Here is a 13342-nt window from a genome sequence, read left to right on the forward strand (position 1 = left end):
CCTGGATGATGCGTGCCCTTACGTTAGCATTTCCACAAAATTAGCATGTCCAAAAGTACTAACTTTTCCTCAATTAGATCCTATTTCATATAAAATAGGGTTAGGATTGGATTTGGGAGGAAAGTAGGGAAAACAAGAGTCGAACGGGATGAAAACAGGCTTACACGCGCTTCCACGCGCCAACCACGCACCGGGACAAGTTCACTCGCAGGATCCACACGCGAGTGTCACGCACATACGCTTTTGCTGCAGCCACGGGTCGTTGATTCGGTTTGGGTAGACCGAGGGTCACCGCAGTTCGTTTCGTCGCGCAGGTACCGAGTCAAATAAAGAACGCGGGTTAGGTGGCGTGGCCACGAGCACGTGTCGGTAGAAGGCTGGAGTCGCGTCTCCCCAGGTGGCGTTTGACGTGTGTCCGGTGGTTATTGGCGCACACAGACCTCTTACCGGTTGACACGTGGCGCGCCGTCACCTTCTCTCTCCTCCTAGCAGAAAAATGAAGTTTTCGACGTTCTTCTCATTTTTCTATCTCTCGATTCTTAATCCAAACCGTAATGACTTCTTCAACAAAGTTTTAGATCATACTACAACCTATGTGCCAATATTTTTTCTTGATTTTTGCTTAATCATACGACGAGTTATGAGCGTCGGAAAGAGGTCTGATAACATCCTTACCGTTCTTGGAAAGATTCTCAGATCTCAACGTTTCGTCTAATTTCCTCACAAAATTAGTGGTGAATCTTCCCTAAATGAAGATAGTAAACTTTAACACTCTATTCCTAAACGAAGATCTCAGATCTGAAGAGTAACGTTCGAGATCTTACCTTGCGGATTTCTCTCGGATCTTGACGAAAGATGGAACCTCAACAACACTAGTCTTTCTTCTCTCCAAGAAGAAGCTCTAGAGTGTAAGTCTTGGTAGATGATGAATTTCGTTGGTGATTCTCCGACGAGGACTCCGGCGATTTACTTTTCCCTCTCAAGTTTTCTCTCAACCTTCTTTCTCACACTTTTTTCTCTTGCAGATACTCTAGAGAGAATCCTCAAGACCCCTGGGCTGAGCTGCAAAATGTTAGATCGGGATCTTATCAACCCTTTGTTCTAAGATCTTCTAAATCAATTTTCTTGTTGGTAACTTGATTGGATTTTGCCCATCAATTACAAAAAAATATATATATATAAAAAATATAAAAAAATTATTGATGTTAAATGTCTTTTTTTTTTTCCTCTTGATTATTATATGTAACTCTCATGTGTTACTACGTCTAAATTAGTCTTTATTCGTTTTCTTTCTTTAACTCATTTCTTTGTCATTATTCGGATTACTCCTTTAATACCCTTGTTTTATGTGTTGAGTGTGCTGTCTATTCACTTTGAATTGCACTTATTCTATAACATAGCTTGTCTCACATCCCAATTTTTTTTGGAGTGTAATCTGTGTGTGCTCAATTGCGAGGGTGAGTTTGTAAGGGACATTGATTCGAGTGTTGAGTGCTAAACACGAGTGAACACATGTGAGGGAGCGCTTGTGAGGTCATTTTATTATTATTATTATTATTATTTTAACTTCCTTTTGTAGCATGGAAAATCCAGACGACAATCCTAATATTATTGATGCACGATTGAGAGAAGCACAACAACGAACCATGGAAAGACTAATTCGAGGAATATAAGAGTTGACAGATCGAATGGGAAGATAGGAGATTCAAAATCATGCTCGAGAGAGGATTCCACTACCTGCGCAATCTACCGATCAAGATGAGGGAGACAATTCTGATCAACACGAGGATAATCCACATGCGACTGGTCGTGGCATGATGCGAGGGAGAGACCCTAGAAGAAGGTATCATAATTTACAAAAACGAGTTCTTATGATGATAGAACTGATCGTAACGTAGGGAGCATCAAATTAAAACTTCCCAAGTTTTATGGCAAAACCGATCTAGAGGAGTACCTTGAATGAGAGAAAACGGTGGAGTAAGTGTTCAACTGTCATAATTTTAGTGATGAAAAGAAGGCACTGTTATGCATTGCTCAATTCAAACAATATGCTCAAATTTGGTGGGATAAATTGATGTCAAGTAGGAGAAGAAATCTTGAAGCACCAATTGATTCATGGTACGAGTTCAAAGAGTCCATGCGAAAACGTTTTGTTCCACAGTATTTTCAACGAGACATGGCGCAAAAGCTTCAAGCATTGAGACAAGGACGCGAATCTGTGGAGGATTATTACAAGGAGATGGATACATTGATGGATCGACTTGATCTCGATGAGGACATGGAGGCCCTCATGGCGCGGTTTCTTAATGGGTTAAACACAGAGATTGTAGACAATACTAATTTACAGCCTTATTCTGATATCGAGGAGTTGTTGCACATTGCAATTAAGATCGAGAGGCAAATCCAACAAAGGTCTCCACGGTATTTTTCTAAAACTTTTTGAAATTCTACTTCAACATGGAAAAAGGATGGTAACAACATGATTATAAACATAGAAATCAAGAGATTAATGAGAAGCCTCAAGCTAAATTTGAGAAATATGAGAGCTCTAGAACAGGGAAAGAAAAAGTAGAAACGTCTAATGTTCGAAATAGGGATTTAAAGTGTTGGAGATGTCAAGGGGTAAGAGACTATAGTAGAGATTGCCCAAATGCAGAAATTATGACCATCAAGGAGGGAGAAATTGTTACAGATGAAAAGGCACATAGATATATGTGTAGGGTCCTCTTCACTAAACTCCTCACTCTCATCATTTTCTTCATTTATGTCGATAAATGAAAAAAATGATGAGAGTGAGGAGTTTAGTGAAGAGGACCCTACACATATATCTATAGTTACTCGACGAGCTCTAAACACCCACATTAAAGAGGACAGCCTAGACCAACGAGAGAACTTATTTCAAACTCGGTGTCTTGTTCAATCTGTACCTTGTAGTGTTGTCATTGATAGCGGTAGTTGCACCAATGTCGTGAGTTCCATTCGGGTCAAAAGACTTAATTTAAAGACACAATCATATCCAAGACCCTACAAGCTTCAATGGTTGAGTGATTATGGGGAAGTACAAGTAACTCAACAAGCTCTTGTTTCTTTTACTATTGGAAAATATGTTGATGATGTTTTATGTGATGTTGTATCCATGCATGTTGGAGATTTACTACTAGGGAGGCCTTGGCAATTTGATCGTCGGGTAATGTATGATGGGTATGCAAATCAATACTCTTTTACTCACAATGGTAGAAAAACTACGTTCCATTGTCTCCAAAAGATGTATTTATTGATCATTGCAAACTTGAAAAGAAAAGGCAAGAGGCTGATGCAAAAGCAGAGATGGAAAAAGAATCAAGTGAGAAAAAGAGCTTGAGTGAAAAGCAAGAGAGTAGCACTCAGCCTAGAGAAAAAAAAAAGAGAGAAAAATCAAATCAGTAAGTTTGTATGTTAGATCAAGTGAGGCTAGGAATGTTTTGCTCTAGACTATTCTTGTACTTATGTGCAAGGGGTCTTGTTCCTTTACTAACAAGCTTAACCCTTCTTTGCCTAGTAATTTTGTTGTGCTTTTGCAAGAGTTTGCAGATTTATTTTCCGAGGAGATGCCTAGTAGTTTGCCACCACTTAGAGGGATTGAACACAAGATTGACTTCATTCCTAGCGCGCCCATTCCAAACTGATCAGCATATAGGACTAATCCAAAGGAGGCCGAAGAGATACAAAGGCAAGTAAGTGAACTCTTTGCTAAAGGGTATGTATGTGAAAGTTTGAGTCCTTATTTTGTTCTAGTTATTCTTGTACCTAAGAAAGATGGTTCTTGGCGTATGTGTGTTAATTGTAGGGCCATAAACAAGATAACTATAAAGTATAGGCATCCAATAACTAGAGTATATGATATGCTTGATGAGTTGCATGGATGTAGTCTTTTTACTAAGATTGATTTAAAATCAGGTTATCATCAAATTCGCATTACATATTGGGGACGAGTGGAAAACAGCTTTTGAAACAAAGTATGGTCTTTATGAATGGTTGGTTATGCCTTTTGGATTAACTAATGCACCTAGTACATTCATGAGACTAATGATCCATATCTTACGAGAATACTTAGGTAAGTTTGTAGTTGTTTATTTTGATGACATCCTTGTTTACTCTAAATCTTTAGACGATCATATTACTCATGTACGCAATATTTTGACTATTTTAGGAAACGAATGTTTGTATGTAAATTTAAAGAAATGTAGCTTTTACATGGAAAAAGTTAACTTTCTTGGGTTTGTAGTTTTATCTAATGGTGTTGAGGTTAATGAGGAAAAGGTGAAGGCTATAAAAGATTGGCCTACACCTAAATGTGTAAGTGAAGTAAGAAGTTTTCATGGTCTTGCAAGTTTCTACCGTAGGTTCATTAAGAATTTTAGTACAATTGCTTCACCCTTGAATGAACTTGTTAAGAAAAATGTATCCTTTATATGAGAAAAAGATCAAGAACTTGCTTTTAACACTTGAAAGAAAAATTGAGTTCTGCTGCGTTACTTACATTACCTAATTTTGAGTCAACTTTTGAAATTGAATGTGATGCTAGTGGAGTATGGATAGGTGCTGGATTAATGCAAAATCAAAGACCTTTAATGTTCTTTAGTGAGAAGTTGACTGGTGCATCTTTGAGGTATCCAACTTATAACAAAGAGCTTTATGCTTTGGTTCGTGCATTGCAAACATGGCAACATTATCTTTAGCCTAAGGAGTTCGTTATTCATACAGATCATGAAAGTTTAAAGCATTTGAGAGCACAAAACAAACTCAATAGACGACATGATGAGTGGTTGGAATTTATTGAAACATTCCCTTATGTTATCAAATATAAACAAGGTAAGGAGAACATTGTTGCAGATGCTTTATCACGAAGGTATGTCCTCCTCAATACTTTGAATGCTAAGTTGTTGGGTTTTGAACACATAAAGGAGTTATATCAACATGACATGTTCTTTGCTCCTTTTGTTGAATCTTGTGAAAAAGGACTCATTATGGATAATTACTTATTGTTATATGGATTTTTGTTTCGAAAAGGCAAACTTTGCACACCATCTTGTTCTCTACGTCAGCTACTTGTGAGGGAAGCTCATGGAGGTGGTTTAATGGCACACCATGGAGTTTCTAAAACTTATGATATGCTCTCTGAACAATTTGTTTGGCCTAAAATGAGACATGATGTTAATAAAGGTTGTGCTCGTTGCATAACATGTAAACAAACTAAGTCTAGGCTTCAACCACATGGTTTATACCCCCTAAAATGAGATATATCAATGGATTTTGTTTTAGGTTTACCTAGGACTAGGAAAGGTTATGAGAGCATCTTTGTTGTGGTTGATCCATTTAGTAAAATGGCTCATTTTATTCCTTGTCACAAAACTGATGATGCAAAACATATTGTTGACTTGTTCTTTAAGGAAGTCGTATGATTGCATAGCATTCCTAAAAGCATCGTTAGTGATCGTGATGTAAAATTTTTAAGCCACTTTTGGCGTGTTTTATGGGGTAAGTTAGGAACTAAGTTAGTATATTCAACTACTTGTCATCCTCAAACCGATGGACAAATTACAATTGTTAACAGAACCATGACTACAATGCTTAGGGCTATTATTGATAACAACTTAAGACTTGGGAGGATTGTTTGCCATTTATAGAATTGGCATATAATAGGGTTGTTCATAGCACTCCTAAATACACACCTTTTGAAATTGTTTATGGCTTTAATCCTTTAACCCCCATTGACTTGTTACCTATGCCGTCAAAAGAGTTTGTGAGTTTTGATGCAAATGCCAAGATTGAGTTTGTTCATAAACTACACAAGCAAGTAAAAGAACTAATTGAGAAGCAAAATTCCAAGGTTGCCACCTGTATTAATAAAAGATGCAAGATTACCATCTTCAAGCCAGGAGATTGGGTTCGGGTGCATTTCCAAAAAAGAAAGATTTCCTACTCAAAGAAAATCTAAGCTTTTACCACGAGGAGATGGACCTTTTCAAGTTCTTGAGTGTATCAACAACAATGCTTATAAAATTGATTTACCTGGTAAGTATGGTGTTAGTGCAACTTTTAATGTTGTTGATTTGAGTCCTTTTGATGTAGGTGATGGCTGGGATTCGAGGACAAATCCTTCTCAAGAAGGGGAGAATGAAATGAACCATGACTAAGAAATTTCCATACCTCAAGGTCCAATTACAAGGACGAGAGCCAAGAAGCTACAACAAACCTTCTACACTTATATTCAAGCTATGGTGAGCTCATCAAAGGAAATTCTAGAAGACGTTGGAGATCTCCCTTGTATGTTGTGCAAAATTGAGCTTCAAGAAAAAAGATGCATTAAATGCATTTTAAGTTGCATTTAATGAATCACTGAATTTATGGAAAGTCCAAGGATGACTAATAATCACATTTCATTCATTACACTATTTAATTATAATTTAAATATTTGTTTGTCTTAAGCCAGTTTTTAATACAGGGGTTAAGATTATATTGTAACTCACATAGGTTACCATATTCCACCCTTAACTAGCCATTTTATTGTGGAGGGTATTTTCATTTACTAGCCAATTTAATTTGGGAGTTATGTGTCACATAGGTTAAGGTTGTAAAGGCTACATAAAACCTTCTTTTCTTTGATCAGAGATATCACATTTTGGAATTAAGAATAGAGTTTCTATTTTATCTTTGTTGAGAGCTAAGTTTTTACTTTGCAAATTCTTGTGTTTAGAACTTGCATGCAGTGGTATTGATCAAACCTTTTGTGGAGTAATTCAAACACGAGTTTAGAAAACTCCGTTACATACTTTCCCTTGAGTTGATTTCCATATCAATAAAGTATGAATGTTACAACTCTTGGAATGCCTTTAATAGTTACATTTTTAAACTATATAAAGCCATGTATGTTGTATTTATAATTAGACTTGGAAAATGCAGTAAAAAAAGCATTTGTGCTTTCTTTAGCCAATGGTTAAGTTTCTTTGCAATTCTATGTAGTTTAAGTTGCATGTAGAATCATTCAAGCTCGACATGATCAATCTTGCTTGTGGAGTGATTTGAATCTCAAACAAGTGTTCTTGCATTGAGATACACTTGTTTGAGATATTTGATTAACAAGAATCATTCAAGCTAGACATGATCGATCTTACTCTGGAGTAATTCAAATCTCAAACAATGTTCTTGCCTTGAGATATTCAATCAATAAGGTAATCTTAATCTTACTCCCCTTTGATTTCCACATATCATTTGGTATCAGAGCTTCAGGCTCAAGATCAGATATATGTTTCCTTTATGTTTCCTTTGTCTTTTTTCTTAATCGACCTAGAGTTTAAAATTCAATCATTACTCTATTTAAAATTTTGAGAGGTGAGAGCTTCATTTGTGTAAATGAGTGCAAACAGAGTGACCTAAAATTCCTTAAGCGTATACACGTCAGAAGTGTTGTGAGGTTCTTTGTATTTCCATAAGTTATTTTTGCAGCAAAGTTTCACAAATAAGATTTGAGGACGAATCCTCTTGAAAATGTGGAGAATGATATGAACCAAGAGACATCAATCATACAATATATTTCAATGAAGATGCGAAGAAAATGTTGTTGAAATTATCAAAAGATATTTCAATTCATGTCATATTGAGGAATAAAGTTCCATTGTTATATATTTTGGGTGGATTACAATTTAGAGTTTTAAGACATTTTTTTACTTTAGGTTACATTTACATCATGGTTAATTGTGACCAAAGTATGAATGTTACAACTCTTAGAATGCCTTTAATAGTTTCATTTTGTATGTTGTATTTGTAAGTAGACCTGAAAATATAGTAAAAGTAGCATTTGTGCTCTCTTTAGCCAATGGTTAAGTTTCTTTGCAATTCAATGTAGTTTAGGTTGCATGTAGAATCATTCAAGCTCGACATGATCTATCTTGCTTATGGAGTAATTCGAAGTCAAACAAGTGTTTTTGTGTTGAGATATTTGATCAACAAGAATCATTCAAGCTAGACATGATCGATCTTACTTGTGGAGTGATTCGAATCTCAAACAATGTTCTTGCCTTGAGATATTCGATCAACAAGGTAATCTGAATCTTACTGCCTTGTAGTGATTTCCACATATCATTTGGTATCAGAGCTTTAGGCTCAAGATCGGATATATGTTTCCTTTGCGTTTCTTCTCAATTTGATTTTTATTTATTTTTATCTTTTTTGTTTTTAATCGACCTAGAGATTAAAATTTAATCTCTACTTTATTTAAAATTTTGAGAGGGGAGAATGAGAGATTCAGTGTAAATGACTGCAAATAGAGTGACCTAAAATTCCTGAGAGATTCATTTGTGTAAATGAGTGCAAATAGAGTGACCTAAAATTCCTTGAGAGTATACACGTCAGAAGTGTTGTGAGGTTCTTTGTATTTCCATAAGTTATTTTTGTAGCAAAGTTTAACAAATAAGATTCGAGGACGAATCCTCTTGAAGAAGTGGAGAATGATATGAACCAAAAGACATCAATCATACAATATATTTCAATGAAGATGCCACCAACACTGGTAATGATATTTTATTTGTCCTCGAATAAAGTAAGGTAATCCCCTGGTTCTGGAAGGCACATGAGTCCAAACACTATGTTGAACGTGCCACCGACACTACACTACGTAGGTACCTATGCAGGTGAGGCGTCGATCGATCCTAGAAACGGCGGCAGCAGTGCGAGGAGTTAATGACCAGACGTGCTGCAACCTAGGGATCACCAGGCCACTCCTGCCCCCGCAAGCAAAGAGGTTTCATTCAAGATACCAGGCGACCAAATGAAAGTGAACAGCCCCGAGCAAATCTTCTAGAGAGCGTACCCTTTGTTTCGACTCTTTCTCTATTCTGAAAAAAGGCAAAAGAAATAATATATGAATTTTCTTCTATGGACCTCTTGGACCTCCGACCAATGAGGTGATGATGCATGCGTGCACATTCACTTCTCAAAAGTGGGTTCCAAACCTGGGTGGCACTATGTAACTCAATCCATGAGAGGTCGTTGGGTNGGTTTTTTTTTTTTTTTTTTTTTAGAATAGTCGATGAGACTTTAAGGAACGTTTGTTGAGATAAGGACTTGCGTCGAGTAATTCTAAGGTCTCAAACTCGCAGAAGACAAGTGAAAAGTATCTCGAGTTTTCACCGCTTTGAAACATTTTCAAAATCTCGCAAAAATGCAGCGTGGTTTTTCTCTAAAAACTCGGGAGGTTCCGCCAGAAAGAGTTTTCCCATCAATAAATGTGGTATACCTTTTTCGGGGGGCGGCAGTCAACCATCTACATGCATTAAACTATACGTCTCACTAAGACTTTCTGACTCGGCCATCTCATATTCACAGGAAGAAACTTTTGAAAAAGGTGGTTTCTGTTTTCTCGTCCCGAAGACGATGTTTTTCTTCGCTTAAAGAGTCGATAGTGCGCCATAGATTGCGATTCTTCGTCTGATCTTCAGGGTAAGAGTGAGTTTTTGACAGATTTCGAGCAACCCCTAACCTTTGAACAAGATCTGCTATTGTTGGTAGATAAAGGGCTTTCCCTTTTACGGGCAATGTGATTTGGGAGGCGACTTTCCACTAAGGCGAGTGTCTAAAGCCGAAGATATTCATATACATAAAATTAATCATTTAAAGTTTTCTCCCTATCAAAAATTGTTAATAGTAATAATAATAACTTATATACCATAATAAAATTTTCGTACGAATTTATACATGGAAAACTATATTTTTTTTTTCTTCTAAATTTATAAGAATAAATTACCATATAAATTAATTTAAAGATTTTTTTTAAGTATAAAACTAAAATCGGGCATTTAAAATTGTAGAAATTAAAATAAAATAAAACTTAAATGTTATATTATTTAAATAAAAAGGTTAAAGAATCTAATTATATTTGCAATTTAAAGTATTAAATTATAAATTTCATCTTATCCAGCTATAAAAACTTTATAAAATAAAATAAAAACTCAAAACGGTGCGTTTAAGGACAGAGCTGGGGAAAGAGGAGGGATATGAAAATCATTTCTTGAGCAAAGGGAAAAGATCTCTACTAAAGCAGTGGAAAGACTCAAACCTCATTGCGACGCTCGACATCGATTCTGTTCTTAATCCGTTTGGCTGAAACTTAATCCAAATCCGAGAATGAGTGTAAGTTCATCGGCTCAAATCGATGTTCCCTTTTCTTCTTTACATTCCGATTTTAACATTTATCGATCTCCCGATTTTTCATTGCAGCCCGTTGATTCCAACCAGGCGAACCATGGTATTCTCTGCCCCGAAGCTCCAATTCAACGAACACAGTACGTTTTCTTTCTCTCTGTTTTCGTTCGTGGATACTTTTTGGTTAGACATTAAGTTTTATGCTCTAGAATTGTGAGTTTTGGGGTTTTAATGACCTAAGATTTTCCGATTGGGAGTTGAGCGGTAAATGAATGGCGAAGTCTTGGTTTTGGAATCAGCTTAGCATCTGAACTCCTGGTTGTTTGTTTATAACTTCTGTTGTTGAAAAGGTATCCCTATGTAACTGGGACATCCGTGGTTGCCATCAAATACAAAGATGGGATTCTAATGGTTTCCGATTTGGGAGGTCAGTGGAAAATCTTACCCATTCTTTTTCTTCAATATCCCATTAATTGTCTATTATATTGTATCTATGTCTTTCTACAATGTTTCAAAAGAAAGTTGTTGATGATTGTCAGCTTGTTTATCACTTTTTACTTGTTCATAGCAAAACACTTCTGGAAGTGATGTTTCTTTCTTTAAGTGATTCTGAATCTCGGATGTATGCGTTGGCAAATTATAATGGAATTGTGTTTGTATATGATATTTTAACTACAGGCTCCTATGGTTCCACATTGCGGTATAAGAGTGTGGAGCGAATCAAAGCTATTGGAAAACATTCTCTACTTGGTGCAAGTGGAGAAATTAGTGATTTTCAGGAGTTGTTGCGAAATCTCGATGAGCTCATGTAAGCCTAAGATGGTTTGCTTTACTCTCACGCTTCTTTATATCTGTTCATTGGGAATGCATGGTGTTCTGGATTGGGAATCACAGAGGTTGAGCGAAATCTCTTATTATATTGTGAATGGTGCAGCTTGTATGACAACATGTGGGATGATGGTAATGCTCTCGGGCCCAAGGAGATCCATAGCTACTTGACTCGAGTGATGTATAACAGGCGGAACAAGTTCAACCCACTTTGGAACTCACTTGTTCTTGGTGGAGTAAAAAATGGGCAAAAGTATCTCGGCACGGTAGATCTTTTGTTCTCTTACCTCTCATTCAATTAATTTTAAGTTTAGATGCTTCATCAGCTAACAATTTACCATTTGCATGCAGGTTAATATGATAGGTGTAACTTTTGAAGATGACCATGTTACTACTGGTTTTGGCAACCACCTTGCACGGCCAATTCTTCGTGATGAGTGGCATGAGAACCTGACTTATGAAGAAGGTGTGAAATTGCTGGAGAAATGTATGAGGGTACTCTTATACCGTGATAGGTCGGCTGTCAACAAGCTCCAGGTTTGAATCATTTTAGAGCTACATTTATCACTTTCATTTTTATGTATATTTGTGAGTGTCCAGTCGGCTTATATGCATATCCACTAGTCTCACTGGATAACCATCCAACATTTGGTTGTGAAACCCATAAGATTTCAATATCATAGGGTTTGCAACTATGGCATTTGAACTTATCCTTGTTCCTAATGATCACTTAACCAACCCAGTGGCATGCTTGGTTTTTTTTTTTTTTTTTTTTTGCTGCTGCTTCATGGGGTATTTGGCCAGAGAGGAATAATAGGTTTTTTAGAAGGGTGGAGAGATCATTGGAGGAGGTTTCCTTATCGGTGTCCATCCATCATGCTTTTTTTTTTTTTAAATCATTGGCCTGGTTTGATTCTTTTGGATTGGAATCCGTTCTTGTAGTTAGTTCTTGAACTCCTTTTGTGGTCTTTTTGTGTACCTTTGTACGAAATTTTTTTCAAATAGGAATGCCTTAAGAATGAAGCTCAGCAAGATCATGCGCATGCCCAAAAACTCTAGCTTGGTTTCTTAAATATGTATATATTAATGAACCCAGCCTAGCCCATGTTGATTCACTGATTATAGCTACATCCACCACGATCTCTCTAGTTTCTGGAACCTGTGTTTTGATCACTGGTTATAGTCTTCAATGGCTGGCGTTATTCTCTCATCATCTAATTTGGCATTTGCAGATAGCAAAAATAACTGAAGAAGGCGTGACAATCTCCCAACCTTACTCCTTAAAAACATTCTGGAACTACGCTGCTTTTGAGAATCCCACTTCTGGCGCTGAAGGATCATGGTAGATTGAAGCTACCTCGTTTATTTCAGGTTCCATTTTCATGAATCGCTGTTCCCATCAAGAGTTGTGAAACAATTGACATATCAAAAGTTAGATGCGTCTTAGATACTTATTATTGGATTTGTATGGAATGTCTACTTGGAACTATCTGTTTATATCCAACTCAGTGCATGTTGAGTTCATTTTCTTGACTTTTTTATAATCACAATCAGTTGCTTTTTCATTTTTAGTCTCTGCCTACTTTATTGCTTGACATGCTTTGATTTGAATGAAGTAAAGTCGATCATTCGACCAAGACAGTTAGAATTAACAGATTTAGATATCAATGATTTATTACACAAACTAATTTTCAACCTCCCGCATCGGTTGGAAACATTCTTTACAAGGGTGGGGAAACCTCTTCCTAGTGTTTTAAAAACCTGAGGGGAAGCCCTAAAAAGTGAAAGTTTAAATAGAACAATATCTGCTAGCGGTGGGCTTGGACTATTACAAATGATATCAGAGCCAAACACTCGGCGGTATGCTAACAAGAACCTTGAACCTCTAAGAGGGATGGACACCAAACGGTGTGTTTGCAATAACGCTGGGCACTGAAAGGGGTGGGGTGTGAGATCCCACATCGATTGGAGAAAGGAACGAGTGTCAACGAGGACTCTGGGCCTCGAAGGAAAGTAGATTGTGAGATCTCACATCGGTTAGAGAGGGAAACGAAACATGGGTGTGGAAACCTCTCCCTTGTTAAAAACATTGATGGAAAGTTGGAAGGGAAAAACTCAAAAAAGACAATATTAGCTAGCGGTGGGCGTGGGTTGTTACATAAACTATCCACCCTTGTAATGGAACATCTAATGGAACATCTTTAACTGATTGCAGTATTTTGAATTTGATAGTATCCTCACCCTGCAAGAAAGAAACAAAGAACAAAGACACCCATGCATTCATCAGCCATACTATACTTCACTGCTTCCTCATCATTCAAGTTGCCTTCACATT

At 36.8% G+C, this 13342-nt stretch overlaps 1 protein-coding gene and 1 long non-coding RNA gene across 3 annotated transcripts; one reads left to right on the plus strand and one right to left on the minus strand.

Moving 5' to 3' along the window:
• Window positions 1-370: 370 nt before the first annotated feature.
• LOC111451720 lies at window positions 371-1010 on the minus strand. The gene is made up of 3 exons (XR_002712020.1): window positions 825-1010; window positions 676-745; window positions 371-485 (listed from the first exon to the last, which is right to left on the minus strand). It is a non-coding gene; the product is annotated as an uncharacterized LOC111451720 (long non-coding RNA).
• Window positions 1011-10009: 8999 nt separating this feature from the next.
• On the plus strand, window positions 10010-12578 carry LOC111451719 (proteasome subunit beta type-4-like). 2 transcript variants are annotated; one of them, XM_023092248.1, is made up of 7 exons: window positions 10010-10167; window positions 10255-10319; window positions 10530-10606; window positions 10858-10987; window positions 11114-11273; window positions 11359-11544; window positions 12240-12578. In XM_023092248.1, exons 1-7 carry the CDS (start codon window positions 10162-10164, stop codon window positions 12351-12353), a joined length of 738 nt encoding a protein of 245 aa, XP_022948016.1. In that variant the 5' UTR covers window positions 10010-10161; the 3' UTR covers window positions 12354-12578. The 2 variants fall into 2 exon arrangements, with proteins under 2 accessions (XP_022948016.1, XP_022948017.1); XM_023092249.1 differs by having other exon boundaries at window positions 10273-10319.
• The last annotated feature ends 764 nt before the right edge of the window (window positions 12579-13342 follow it).

This window comes from Cucurbita moschata, unplaced genomic scaffold (genome assembly GCF_002738365.1).
Source record: "Cucurbita moschata cultivar Rifu unplaced genomic scaffold, Cmos_1.0 Cmo_Scf00013, whole genome shotgun sequence".
Taxonomy (NCBI): Eukaryota; Viridiplantae; Streptophyta; class Magnoliopsida; order Cucurbitales; family Cucurbitaceae; genus Cucurbita; species Cucurbita moschata.